Source organism: Serinus canaria, chromosome 2 (genome assembly GCF_022539315.1).
Source record: "Serinus canaria isolate serCan28SL12 chromosome 2, serCan2020, whole genome shotgun sequence".
NCBI lineage: Eukaryota > Metazoa > Chordata > Aves > Passeriformes > Fringillidae > Serinus > Serinus canaria.
This window is the reverse complement of record NC_066315.1, coordinates 8,799,803-8,814,316: the sequence shown is the minus strand read 5'-3', so window position 1 is coordinate 8,814,316 and position 14,514 is coordinate 8,799,803. Positions and strand designations below refer to the sequence as shown.

Sequence of the window (14,514 nt, the reverse complement as noted above, 5' to 3'; positions counted from 1 at the left end):
ATAGGCAAAGAAAAAAACCCCAGACAAGTAATAATACCAGACAGAATCAAGTGCTGTGCAGAAAACAGCTGTAAAGTAGGGCAGCTTTTCCCAAGAAGCACCTCAGAGACTGTGCTCCCTGCTCCTTCAACTCTGTATTTAATGGTATCCTGTTCCTACAGCCTCAGTGAACACCTAAAGTCTCCCTCCTTGAGCAATGGGCTTCAAGAGGAGAGAGCACAGGAACATTTCTAGTATGATTCCTGTCACACCCCTGGTATGATTGTGCCTGCAAATACCTTGTCTGTGTCTTCACAACTATCAAAAGAGCAAGGGTGGGACTGTGGCCATACTGAAGCTGCAGGACCTTCTGCATCCATTCAGGACTACAAGGAACACATCAAAGATTACTTTTTCTGACTCTAACTAATTTCATAAATACCATCTGCTTTTAACCAAGAAAATGGGCCAGAGACTGGGGAATTAATATAATTGGAATTATAATTGGCATTGACAACATGTATAATGTATCAAGAATTGTAAATAAGCAAAAAATGATGATTTTTTTTGAAACTTCTTTAGACTAATGATACATACCTGGATTGAAATAACAGTTTGAGTTGCTAAACCACAATCTATAATTTATAGTGTGTCCTAGATTAATAGTCTTCTGTGTGTATTTAGACAATTGATCTACTTGCAAACTCAGAAGAAAAGAAGATTCCCAGGGCATGTAGAGGGAACAGGGAATAATAAAATTACACATTGGAATGGGCTGCGCAGGGAGCTGCGGCAGTCACCGTTCCTGGGAGTGTTTAAGGAAAGGCCACGGTCCCGTTGATGGTGGTGTTGGGACATAGCCCGGACTCGATGATCCCGGGGGTCTTTCCTGCCTGAACAATTCCCTGATTCTGTGACCCTGCCCGGCCGGTAAACCCAGCCCCACCCCAAGCCCCGCCAGCCCCGCCTCTTTCGCTACCCGGCCCCGCCCCATCACGGCACCGCCTCACTCCTCCCCATAGCCCCGCCCCCTGGGCGTGACTTCGTCGCCATTCACTGAGGCCTAAGCCACGCCCCCAGTCTGACCCCGCCCTCCCCTTTGCCCGCCCCCGCCGGGGTCGCTGCGCGGTGACGCAGCAGGAGGAGCTGGGGCGGCGCTTCCCGCCCTTCCTCCTCCTCCTCCTCCGCGCCCGCCGGACGGGGACAGAGCGACGGAGCCGGGGCTCCTCAGCCGCTGTCGGGGCCCGGGGGAGCAGCCGGGCTGCCTCCGGCCATGGTGGCGCGCTCGTCGCCGGCGGGGCAGGAGCAGGCGCGGCGGCGGCGGCCGCCATTGCTCGCGGGGGCCGCGGTACTATGAAGGATGGAAGCGGACGAGGTGACGATCCGGGAGCAGAACTTCCACAGCCAAGTGCGGGAGTACACGGTAGGTGCCTCCGAGGACCCTCGCTGAGCTGTCACTGCTCTCTGCCCCAGCCCTGTCCCCAGGCGCGGGCGGGTTGTCCCGCTCTCTCCCGCTGTCCTTGCCTGCCCCTCGCCCCAGTATCCGGAGGGACTCGGGGGCCTGTCTGGGGTGGGCAGAGAGGGGAGTGCACCTTCGCTGAGGTGCCCCGGGAGCTGGAGGATCGCAGTGCTGACCCCCTGGAGGGTTTTCCTCTTCGTGTGCCTTCAGCGGAAGATGGAGATGCGGTGTATACACGCAGGGCGCCGGTGTGTTCCATAGAAGTGCTCTGGGTGCAGGTACCGGTGCCACAGCCTCGTGAGCAGTGCTCAGCTTTGCTAAGGGATGGCTGCGAGCGGACATCATTTATGTGCACAAGTATCTGAAGGTGAGGCACCAAGAGGATGGACCAGGCTTCTCTCGGTGGTGCCAACCACCAGGAGATGAGGCAATGGGCAGAAACTGATGCTCAGGAAGTTCCACCTGAACATGAGGAAGAACTTATTTACTGTGCAGGTGACCGTGCTCTGGAACTGATTGCCCAGAGAAGCTGTGGAGTCTCCCTCACTGGAGGTATTCAAGAACGTCTGGATTCAATCCTGTGCCCCGTGATTTGGGATGACCCTGTTTGATCAGGGAGGTTGGACCAGATGACCCACTGTGGTCCCTTCCAACTGTGACCCATTCTGAGATTCTGTGAACACCTCAGTCCTCAGGTGCAGCCTGGTTCCCGTCAGGTGTGCATGGGACTTCGTGGTATCACTTGTCGTACTAGGATTCTCCTACCTTGCTGGGCTGTTTGCAGTGCTGTGTGTGCTTCGGTGTTTCCCTGACTCCTCATGCTCAGTGCTCTCCCAGTGGAGCACACGGCAGTGCCTGTGCTGTCCCATCTCAGCCCTCCATAGGCAGGTTCAGCACTACACCCTGCGTGCAGACAGAGCAGTTGCAGTTTCCTCTCTGACAGCCTCATAATTGTTCTCAGGACTGTTCAAATCTGATAGAGGTGTTTTGATGGGGCTCGTGTCTCTCCTGCTTCAATTCCAGGAAGGAAACACAGTCTGCACAACGGAGGCATGCAGCATGGTGTCCTGTGAACGTGCTGTCCTGCCTCAGCAAGGGAATTGTGTTTTCTTTGCCATCCCTGTTGTCTGGGGGGGGAAAAAACAGATTTCTTGAATTAAAATAAAATTTCACAATTTAGCTTTAAGTGTTTTTTAGCCTTGTTGGGAGACTCTAAAATACCGTGGTTAACTGGTTTATGTGACACTATGGCTAGGTCATTTGGTAGCAGACTTGCTTGGAATGTGTTAGTTACTCTTCTATAGTATACAAATCCATGTTAAGACCTTGTGAAATATTCTATTCCTGGGACCTTTTTTTCTGAAGAGTGCAAAGCAAGCCTGTATGAGGAGAACAGCTATTTTATGGGATTTTTTGGAATGTCTCTTCTTTGTGCATGGATGTAGTGTTTGTCCTGGAAGCCGTGACTAGTGGAGGGGCACTAAAAGTAAAATACTTCTTTGTAAAGAAGGCTCTAAGTATTATGTTAATCACCTTTGTGGTATGGAAACATGAATGTATGTACAAATCTTCTTTCTTTTCCCTCATGTCTGTTTTCCCATTTGTATTCCATTGTGTGCCAGTTATCTCCTACTTACTTTCACCAGAGTCTTGTTCCAATAAATTGGATGCTACATATTGTGGTTTCGTTCAGTAGGAAACAGATTTTTGAGTCTGAGGAAATGGCTGTGTGCAGCCTCTCTGGGTGCCATTACAAGTTATGAAGTCTATTAAATTCTTAAAGAAGTAGTTAATCTGTATTTCAGGTACTTCTCCAAAGTTAGAGGGACTTTTTCAGCCCCTTCAGAGCAATTGGTAAATCTTCCTACTGGTGTAGTCATGTGAGAAATCACACAGGACATCAGTAACTCATATTTTAGAGGTGCAGTGTTGTTTTGTTTGGACAGTGGACTCAATATTCTTGCTCTTGAAACTTCACTTTGATGTTAATATTGATCACAGGCCAGCTTTGTTATTGTTTATTTAGTAGAAGTAATAATAATAACAATGTTGCCTTCTTAATCATACCTTGGTATAGTTGTGATCTTGTCTTTAATTTATGTTGGAACACCATAAGGTTTTATGAGTGCCTGGAGTGCTGCCACCCCCATCTGAGTGTGCAGCCTCCTGTGGCTCCCATGTGGCTGCAGGAGAATCTTGCAGATGTGAGTGCATTTGTGGTTAGTCTGAGCATGCTGGAGCACCCAAAGGATGTTGCTTCCATGTGCAATTATGTTAAATCCTCTCCTTACCAGTCCTGCCCTTGCTGCTCATGAAGTTATATGGGAATAGAATTTCTTAAAATATGTAAATAGACAGTTGTGTGGGCAGTGGGTGTATTCATCAGCCCCTCAGCTGGAGCAGGGAACATATTCCACTCTGACACATGCATTGAACCTTGATTCCAGCTGCAGGTGGGCTGGGGGCAGCAGTGCAGTTAAAAGAGGTGTTTGATATTTAAAGGTGTAGTGGCTTTAAATTGGGGTAGGGTAGGTTTAGATTAGATAACAGGAAGAAATTCTCTGATGTGAGGGTGGTGAGGCCCTGGCACAGGTTGCCCAGAGAAGTTGTGGGTTCCCCATTCCCTGTCAGTGTTCCAGGCCAGTTTGAATGGGGCTTTGAGATACCTGCTCTAGTGGAAGGTGTCCCTGCCCATGGCTGGGGGTTAGAAACACTTGTTATTTAAGGTCTCTTCTGACCCAAACCATTCCATTCCAGTTGTGGAATATTACAACAGCAGAGACCTCTCTATGCCTGTTAGAAGCAAGAGAAATTTATGTTGTCTGTTAGAAGTACCTTTGAAGAGCTAGTTGTGTGGCACAGCCTTTACTGGAAGATAAAATGATACAATCATGAGAGAAAAGAAATCAAAGTAAGCTGATGTACTTGAAAAGAAAATCCTTTTTACTTTTCTCTTAAAAATTTTCTTTGAATACATACAGAATTTCTATATTGTGCTCTCTGATGGAATCAGAGTCCTAAGGGCACACTGAGTTTAGCTGCAGTGTAACGCTTTATTTCTGTTTCATGTATTCTCTGAACTGGCAAGCTACAAAGTTTTCCATAAAGTTGTGTAACATAAAAAAAATTCAAGGCTTGTTATGCTTTTCCTGGTGGTGTCTGTCTCTTTCTGCAGGTGCCAACTTCTGCTAATTCCACCTTCAAAAACCAAATATTTTTGACACATGTTTATAGATTGAGCAAGGGTAGTAAAAGATTATTTTTTAAAAAATACATCCTTCATCTGCTTTTGAGGTGACTCAGTGGTTTAATGCTTAATTTAACTCAGGACTGTTTGCTCTTGACCTCATTTGGAGTGTCTGTATGGCACCTGTTTTTCAAGAGAGTGCCTTTTGTTGCCTTTGCAACAAAATCATCTGCCTTGGGTTTTGTTGCTTCATGAGGATGATCTGTGCTACTAGAAGGTGGTTAACTCCCTAGTCAGGCATGGCTCTTTCAACATGAATCTGCTCTGAAGAGGATCTGTTGTTTTGAACAGTTGTTGAAAACACCAAGACTCGGACTTGGTCTGATCAGAACTTTAAAATTCAGATGCAATGAGGTGAATGTGGAGACTGTGAACTGGTGACCAGTGTAAGAGATGGCACAGCCAGGAGTTTGCTTGGAGTCAGTGAGATCCTTGACTTCAGCAAAGCCAGACTTCAGCAAAGCCTTGACTTCAGCAAAGTCATCCTCAGTTCTGGCTGAAGGGGGGTGTCTTTCTGAAGAGCAGCTTTAGTTGATAGCAAAGTACAGAAAAGGATTTTGTTCTGCACTTGGTCAGTATTTGTATGAAAGAGTTGAAAAAGCCAGACAATATTCTGTTAGTTTAACCTTCTTGGTCCTTTAGATTCATTTATAATTTGCTGAGATCTTGCACATCCCTGGAAAATATTTGAACTTCTAGGGAACTGCTTTTCCCTTGGGTCCTGTTATTATGCCTGTTTATAAAGTGCTCCATGTTCAGCTGGTATTGTTGTGAACTGTTTATGCAAATGGAAATGGAGCAAGTGCAACGCTTGAGGCTCTCTGTGGTCCCCTGGGTTTACTTTTTAGCATATTAACTTCCTTTTTTTCCAGTTTGAGTCTTCTATTCTGCAGTATTAGCTTGTATTTTTAAAAATTCAAGCTTAATTTTTTGTTCTCTTTCAGCTTAAAAAAGTAGGCTTTTGAGTATGTTAAAATATATACATATACCTGGTTATGAGGGTTCTTTGGCAAAATAAATATTCTTGCATTTGTAATGTGGGGAAAACTCTGGAAGAACACAACAGAACTACTAGCTTCTATTATTAGCACCATAGAACTATTAGTTAGGAGTAAACATAGTATATTTGGAAATAAGTTTATTATATTAAATATGTAATGAAAAAAAAATCAGTCCTGGTAGAATAAGTTCAACTACAAAAGTGCTGGTATAACTTTTGAGTGTTCTGTGTGAGTTCAGGCAGATATTGAAACTGGTGTAATATGGAGTTTTATGTTAAATGTGATATGCTTCCGTTTGAAGGACTAAATGTTTTTAGGGGTGCAGGCTTCAGATGCTAAATGTTCTGAGAAGCTTAGTTTCTTTATTTCTTCTCTTAATTCAGTGTGCCTTCTGCTGGTATTTGTCCTCTGTAAGGCTGTAAAATGAGGGAGCTGCTTTGAGCACTTGACTTCTGTTGGTAGTGGACTCTTTTCTGTGACCAGCTGTGCATTCTTCACAAACTGAGATTTTCAGACTCTTTTTTTCTGCCAGCAGTGATGATATTCTGTTTAGAAGCGTGGGTGATTTGTAAGAACAAACCTATTAAATATTGAAATGTTTTTGTTTGAATGCTTATGCAAGTTTATATTTTATTAAAAAAATGATGCCTTTTAATTTTTTTTCACCTGTACACTGAAAACTTGAGGGCTACTTTATATCTTAAAGGGCTTCTTGTATTTCAGAAAATAACTTTGTTTAGATTTCTCAATATTGCTTCTTTTTTTCCCCCCTTAAATATTTTGAGAAAGATTTGTGACCGAATAAAGAAGATTTGCAGCAGTGATGTGAGACATAAAGCTGAAAGATTGGTGCACATTTAACATAATTAAATATATAAAATGTTGGCATAATTCTGTCTTAAAAGTTTACCTTTACTTGTAAACAGGGGTGCTGTACTGAACTTTAAGAAGTGATGAATCATCTTCTGGCTGTTGGTCCTGGGGATCAGCACTGTGGATCCATCTGGAATCAATAGGCATTTCAAAATACTTGGCATGGACAAGTGCAGAGAGATACTTATTCCCAAAACAGAAACGGCTTTTGGAGAGTTCCACTATTTCTGTTTACATAAAATAAGCATGAAAAGCTGAAGTGTAAAAATTTGCAAATAGTTACAGTTCAGAATAATTCCCTTGAGTTACTGGTGTGTTTCTTTGGAGGAGCAGTTGACCAGAAGAGCAACAAACTTCATGGAGGGTACAGGCATATGTTTAAGAAAATTTAGTATTACGGTATAATTAGACTTGAGAAAATCCAATGAAAAGAGGAAGAACTGACAGTAAACAAAACCACCTTTTCATAATGTGACCTAAACCAGGCATATCCATCCTGGGTTTTGTTTGAGTGGCTGGGCACGGAGTAGAGGGAATGGGTAAGATGGGGGTGCTGTAATAACAGCTCAGTCTTTGCTGTGAGGAGGTTGCTGAGTCTTCCTGAGTTTATTAGCACAAGACCCCCTGGAAATAGGTGTTTTCAGAGAGGTTGAAGAGAGCTGAGGGTGAGCAGGTGACCAGAGTAGCAGAGGAGATGGTGGTAAAGTCAGAGTGAGAGAGAATATGAAGCACATTGCCAGTGACATTATGATAAATTCAGGGCTCAGTTCTGTAGACAGAGATGGAATTTTGGGTTGAGGAACACTAAAGAAAGCGTTCCATTCAGTGTAAGTTTACTGGTTGTATGTGAAGATGATGCAAGTGTCTTTTTCTTTTCTTTCTTTAAAATGAAGTGCTTTCTCCTTTCCAGTCTTTCAGTCTTTCCTATTTAATTTGGTCTTTATTCTCATTTAGGAGGGCAGTGATAACTTTTGTTGAGAAAGTCTTAACTTCTGCATCACTTTCTACTCCCACACTCTTCCCCCTTACCTTGAAAACCACTGACTCTTTCGTGTGTGCTGTCAAATGACTTGGGGCCCTGCCTTCTTAAGAACAATCTTGCTCAAGAATTTAAACAACTTCTAACACAGGAAGAGGAGAGACTTTGAAAGTCATGACTGGAGTTTGTTTTTATGCATCTAACGACAAGCAGCCTTGGTTGTTGTGTTGCTCTGAAGGGTGAGCATAGAGCCAGGCAGAGGTGACCTGGAATGAGCTGCTGCTCTAACCCCCTGATTAGGTGTGACAGGTGAGATTGCTTCATGCTTTCAGCAGCTTTGACCTGTGCTCTTTGGGACCCAATTGACTCTCAGAAAGATGGTTTCAAAACTCATGTTGTTCTTTTATCAGCTGGGTGTTGAATGTTCATATATAATAGTGTTGCTCCCCACACAGAGGTTTCTAGTTTTTTGGTTAGCTGGATGTGTTAAAAGCTGTTTCTAACTACCATCAACATGATTTCAAGAGAGAGCCCTGGGCTTTGTACGTTCTAATATTTGAACACTTGAATAATATTTGAAAATTTTGATTAACTGGAAAATACAGAACTATGTTTCAGTTTCTCCATTTCCAAATCATGTGTGCCCTGCAGCAGGTAGTGTGCATTGATGGCACTGAAGTTGGCTCATGGCTGGGTTAATGTACACAGGATAGAAGCAGTGTACTGTGTGTTATTTTCCCCCTTTTACCTTCTTGTGTGGTTTCCAGGATAGGCTTCACAATTGTCATCAAAACATGGTGCTTCAGTTCTACTGATGTCTTTAAGTGCCTGTTTAGGCCTTGATTATCCAATTTTTCCCATTATCTAACTATAGTTTCTGTTTTTAAAGTGGTTGTGGGAAAAATTGATGCTGATGTGTTTTAGTTGAATTTGATAGTAGGAACATGTCTCAAACATTTGCTGAGTTTCAGACTGTGGTAACTTATATCCAACAGAGAGTCTGCATTATTGGTAAGAATTGTGAAAACATACAGCTACTGCTGTTTAAGTATGTTTGTGTTTTGGGAGTGGGGGTGCCACTTAAAAAGGTTCCAGGATATATATGTGAGAAGACAAGGAAGAGTATTTTTATGTGTTAGGATGAGAAAGTTTATTAGCTCTGTCTTCCAAGATTTTCTGCATCTTGCCCTGAAAATTAATATTATCAAAGAAGCAGTTTTAAATAAATTGTTTACCAAGGAAGCTTTTTGGGTTATTTTTTCAGAAGTGAAATTTTTAATGCTATGACTCTGGAGTTTTAATATAACAGATTATTACAGCCTGACTTTCCAGTGTTGAATAATGCCTCATTCAGGGACAGAATGTTAGAATGATCTAGGTTGGTGCTACTGTGTTAATTCTAGAGAGTGTTTTTAAATCTTGGACCTGTGCTGAAGAACATTTTTGACTAAAGGGCTGTAGAAACTGGTTTTTATCTTCAGCAGAATTTCTAGTACACAGAAATATATTTATAATATATTTATGACTTATATTTATGTTTGTAATATATTTATAAAATATAATATATTTTTGAGTATTTCTTACTTTCTGTTGGATCCTGGGTGTTTATTCTGGATGAGCAAGTCTAGGCACCTGCCTCTGAACCATTTATAATTTCTTCATGACTTAGGAATCAAAAAAAGTGGGTCAACCTCTTGCAAATGTTTTAAGCCAGGGAGGAGTCCTGAGAAGAGGCTTTACATGGAGGGGAATCATAGGTATGGAGGGCAGTGTTAATGAGAAAAATTAATCTATGGTCATAGACAGCCATAGAACATATTTGATGTTTTCTTGTAAGATTAAATTTAGTGTGTCATGCCAAGTGTATAAGGCTGGCTGGTTTAGAGTGAACTTAATCTAATCACAGCAGAGTTAATGTCTCATTTGAGAAAAATGAGATTTCTGGAGCAGATGATACAATGAATGCCAAGGTCAAACTGAGACCATAGACAAAGATTTCGGTTTTCTTTAGTGTGCTTTGTTGGTTTGTTACTTACTGTTGACACATCCAAAACAGGTGGAATGCCTTCTTTGCTTTTTAGGTGTCAGTGGGATAATTTAGTTATTAGAAATAGACCAAACAGAGCTGTTTGTCTCCACCTGTATTTTCTTGCTGTTTATTCCTGCCATCTTTTCTGTGAGTAAATAAAAGCAGTTGCCAAGTAGGACAGTAGGAGGAAGCTTTTTAGTTGCCCTGTGGTGTTGTAATGCACATTAAAATACTTCAACAGCATCAAGAGATAGATGTATGATGGTGTGTTTGTTGTTCTCTATTACAGAAATTAAAACCCAGAAGGGCAACACTATTATTTTCTGTAGATAGTAATCACAGGCAAAATACTGACTGTTTCATTTTCAACACTTAAACATGTAAATAGACATATTCTACATGGTGATATTACCTAGAGTGATCTCTGCCTTCTCTTTTCTCTGTGCTGATTTTTTTCTGTTTAGAGAAAAGGACAGGTTCTGTAAAGTAACAGCTAGAAGTGGAGATCTTGTTATGTCTGTAGCCTTGTTTTGTGTATCATTTGCACAGAAATGCTTGTGGATGTAATAGCAGTGACTTTATTTTAATACTGACACAGCCACTTCATTTTAAAATTATTTCCTTTCTTCCCTTACATTTTGGAGCTACTTTTTGGAGCTTCTAGATCTTTCATTTCATATATGGCATAGTAAAATGTTGTTAGCTGCTTGTCCCTTGCTCCTCCAGATTTTCCCTGTTCTACTGATGCTAGTATGCAATCAAGTTGGAGGAAACAATCACTTATTTGCTTTGATGCTTTTCAAGTGGAAATGAACCTGTGTTGAATCTGTGTTTAGTGCTTGGAAGTGTTGTTAGATTAAAGAACATTACTAAGTGTGGGACATCTCTCTGTGAAGTAGTTCTGTGGTGGTTCCTTGCTGCTAAGAGTTGTTCTGCAAGATGTTTGGCTCTTTCACAGTGGGAAGACATCCCTGACACAGCCCTACAGGGGCCTGTGCTTACACTTAATAACACATTCATAAATGACCTGGAGAAGGGTATAAATTATGAAGTGACTAAGTTTGTAATGATGCTTGTTGGGTCAGGAAGGTTGAAAATAAGGCTGAGTGGGCTTTAGGCTCCTGCTGAGGGGAGGGTCAGCTATGGTATCCGACTGCTTGGGGCTTAAAAGCCCCTAGGAATGGAGATTTGTAGCCTTGCTGGGCAACTTGTTCCACTGCTTGGCTCTCCTCATGGAGAGGATTTCTTCTTAACTCCAGTCTCATCACCACAGTCAAGAGCTCAGCTCTGTGTTTTTACTGACCTCGTCATAGGTACTGGCAAGCTGCTGTCAGGTTGCTGAAGCCTTGTTGTCCTCAGACTGAACATGGTGAGGTCCTTCAGCCTGTCTGCACCAGGCCAGTGTTCCAGCCTCCTCACCACTGGTGATCATTCCTTCTGTAATTGCCACCTCCTATACTGGTGGCTCAAAACTAGACACAGCAGCTCCATGTGACAGGGTGAATGCTGCTTGGAGAGGGAGAATTACTTCCCATGGGTTTTTACTTTGCTTCAGGTAATAGAGCCAGGGATGCTCTTTAAGGTGTGTGCTACCAGGGCACACTGACTGAGGGTGATGAACAATTACTGGACAAGGCACCTATATGCTTTTTTCTAGAGTGAAATACAGCTCCCTCACAACTCTTGGGAATAATTCCATGCTATATAAATAGAATCCTGTACATAGAAATGCAGCTTTTAATGTGCACACACACAAATTGCAGTTTTAAAAGATGGTTGAATCTTGTTTGTAAGGGGGGGGAAGAACCTAACACATTTTGAGCATAGTCTTTCTTAGCATGAAAATGTAGCTCTTACACTTGCAACAGAAGATGCTTTCCCAATCTGAGCATGAATTTCAGTGCCAGAGTTTTAAAGATCATCCACACGGACAAATTAGTGTCAGCTGATCTTCAGTAATTGCCACTAGGATAACTACAGTGTGATTTGACCTGGTTCAGACTGTTACTGCTCTTGTGACCTTCAGTGCTGGCCCCTTAGAGGCACATGGTATGCAGGTGATTCTCACAGGAGCTGGGAGATGTGTGGTACAGATCCAAAAGTATGGTGTGGATCGTACTTGGATGCCTTTGGATGAAAGATCCAAGGGTGTGACACTGTGGAAGAGTTGGTTCCAAGAGACATAAGAATGTAGTGCAGTATGTCTCCAGAAGCAGCCTCTCCTGGCATGTCTGGTGTGTAATCTAAGCAGGAGCAGAAGGCACTTCCTTTCCTGAATAAAGATTAAGGGCTTCAGGGGAAGACAGGTTTCTTTTTGCTTGTACTACCAGAAGTTGTGTTTAGTCTGTGGGAAGAGATGTAAATGGATTATATGCTTGAGGTTTGAAGATTTCTTAACGTGCCGTCTGTTAAAAAGGAACCCTGGGATGTGGCACAGAGTCCATGTGTCTTGTTTTCAATTGCACAAAGACTTTACAAATTATTAAGTATTGCTTTGGGTGACTGTTTGGCTATAACCACGGACAAGTCTTGGGCTCCTCGTAATTTCCTTTATATTTTGATCCACCTGGTCAAACATGGACAGTGTATTTCCCCTGTAAGGTCAGGATGTACCCTAGTTGTGTTTAAAGTAGCTTCCCAGTCTGATTATGGCAACAGATCCACAACTATTTTGTCCCTCAAACGTTGAAAGAATTTAAGGAAATAAACTTTAAGATTGAAAAGTATTATTTCTTGTGAAGTGGGGTATGTCAGAAATTCTTATTCTTCACAGCTGGGTACATTTTCTGCACAGTGTCTTGACTGTCTTCTCAGGTAAAACCTGGAAAAAGCTTCATTTGAGCTCCAGTGAAAAACTTGCAGAGAACTTGGGGATCTGAGGAATGCAGCTCATCCTAGATTTGCTGTATTTGCAACATCCTTTTGTGAGCTGTTATTGTAGAGATGGGTGATGGCATTAATCACTGCTTTTTGGTTGGGAACAACTTGCAATATAATTTGCATTTAACATTGTATTCCAATGTTGCTTCCAATACTGACACACACAGTAGTTTCTGAAGGAGAGATGGAATTAATGGAATATAGGCTCTTTTAAATTTTTGTTTTTACTGAAGGTATCAATGTAGTTTTGTGTATGATGTTCTTTTGTGACTAGTGCCCTATTTCAGTATGACTACCTGTGCTTTTTAATAAGTGGTTAGAAATGGAATTGATAGATGAACTTGATTGTATGTAGTGTGACCATTAAGGTGTGGTTTAAAAAAAAAAGAAAGACATGGTCATGAACTTGAACCCTAAAACAAAATTTCTGCTGAAACTTGAGAGCTACTCTGCTGTAAGCAATTGGGGAGGACAGTGCTGATGGATCCAGTGGCAGGAGGTTAATGCTGACTTACCAGCATGGTTCTCAGGCTCATGCCTTAAGCAGCCAGAATGGAGGCTAGACAGAGTTAAGGGGAATAAGGTGGATATTTACTGAAGAGCCTTCAAAGGCCACACCACAGCGTGGCTCTGCCTGGATGGCTCAAAGTTGGAAGCAAAAGAGGGCTTGGTCACAAGAACTCACATTTTTATAAGTTTTGGTCCATTAGCTTATTGGGCTAATTGTCCAATTACAGCCCCAGCCCATGAAGTCCCATCCTTCTTGTTTTTCTCTCCTCAGTTCACATTGTTTATACTCTTGGGCCTGAGATCCAGATTGGCTGTCCTTGGGTCCCTGGCTAGAGAAGGAATTGTTGTGTCTACCTACTCTGTGAAGAGAGCTTGCCATCCCCTAGTATGAAACCCAGACCCACACCTTACCATCCCCTAATATGAAACCCAGACCCACACCTTACCATCCCCTAATATGAAACTCAGATCCACACCTTACCATCCCCTAATATGAAACTCAGACCCACACCTTACCATCCCCTAATATGAAGCTCAGACCCGCATACCAAAGCAGCACAAAATCAGAAAAAAAGAAAAGATAAAAAGCTAAAACCTGAGGTATCAGTGTGAGTGTGGAGAAGCATTTTAGTGCAGCAAGAAGGACTTAGTGCTGTTACCTACAGCTGTAAAATCTTACCTGGAATGCTGCATACAAGCCCAGCCACTCATAACTGAGAAACATGAACTTGAAACTACAGCAAATACAAACAAGGCTGGATGGTTTCTTTTCCTAATATAAAAATATCCTGAAACAAACAGCAGTATGAGGAATTGGAGCTCAGGGTTGCAGTGCTGACAGGACAGTGGAACCTATTCTTCAGCTATCATAGGCAACACATTCCTTTTGCCCAGCTTAACTGAGTTCTACTCTAAAAATAGTTGGGATGCTGACTTGAGCTGTTTCCTTTAGAAAGCTATTCAGAATGCATGGTTAGAAACAGTTCAGGATCAGAGGTTTCACAGAGTGGAAATTGAGACTGCAGTAATGTTTCTGAGTTTGCTGTTAACTTGTTTTGGTCAGTAATGAAGGACTTTTAATCTGAATTCTTTTTTAAGATCATAGAGCTTTCACTTAATAGATTTTGTTTAATTTCTTGTCAACAATTTCAAAGTTTTGTGAACTGTCAGTAATAAACAGTTTTATCAAACATTTATGAAGTTGTTCTCAAATCTGACAGAAGTAAAAGGGGAATTACACCAGGCTGTAGAGTTACCCCTTATTGCTGGGTTGCAGAGTAGCTGTTATCTAAAACCAGAACTCCAGCATTTGACAGTTTGTGTTAGTGGACAGCTTTCATCTGCTCTGCCCTCAAAATACCTGTTATCTCAGTGGTGCCTTGTGAGTACAGACCCACATTTTCACTGTAGCCTTGCTATCACAGATAGAATAAAGGTCAGCTGTTGTATTTGAAGGTGTAAACAAGACTGCAGTAATTTTTATTCTTGTTTTAAATGAAATTAAACAAAAAATGAGCTTAACTTTTCAACTATATTTCTTTTACACAGGTCACACTG

The 14,514-nt window shown here is 42.0% G+C and overlaps 1 protein-coding gene across 1 annotated transcript in view; it reads left to right on the top strand.

The window, feature by feature from the left end:
* Positions 1 to 1,095: 1,095 nt before the first annotated feature.
* Positions 1,096 to 14,514, top strand: part of LMBR1 (limb development membrane protein 1) — a 68,104-nt gene continuing 54,685 nt past the window's right edge. The window contains exon 1 of the mRNA XM_009085806.4: positions 1,096 to 1,402. Coding sequence (XP_009084054.2) covers positions 1,340 to 1,402 — 63 coding nt within the window. The 5' untranslated portion in view covers positions 1,096 to 1,339. The remainder of the gene's footprint in view (positions 1,403 to 14,514) is intronic.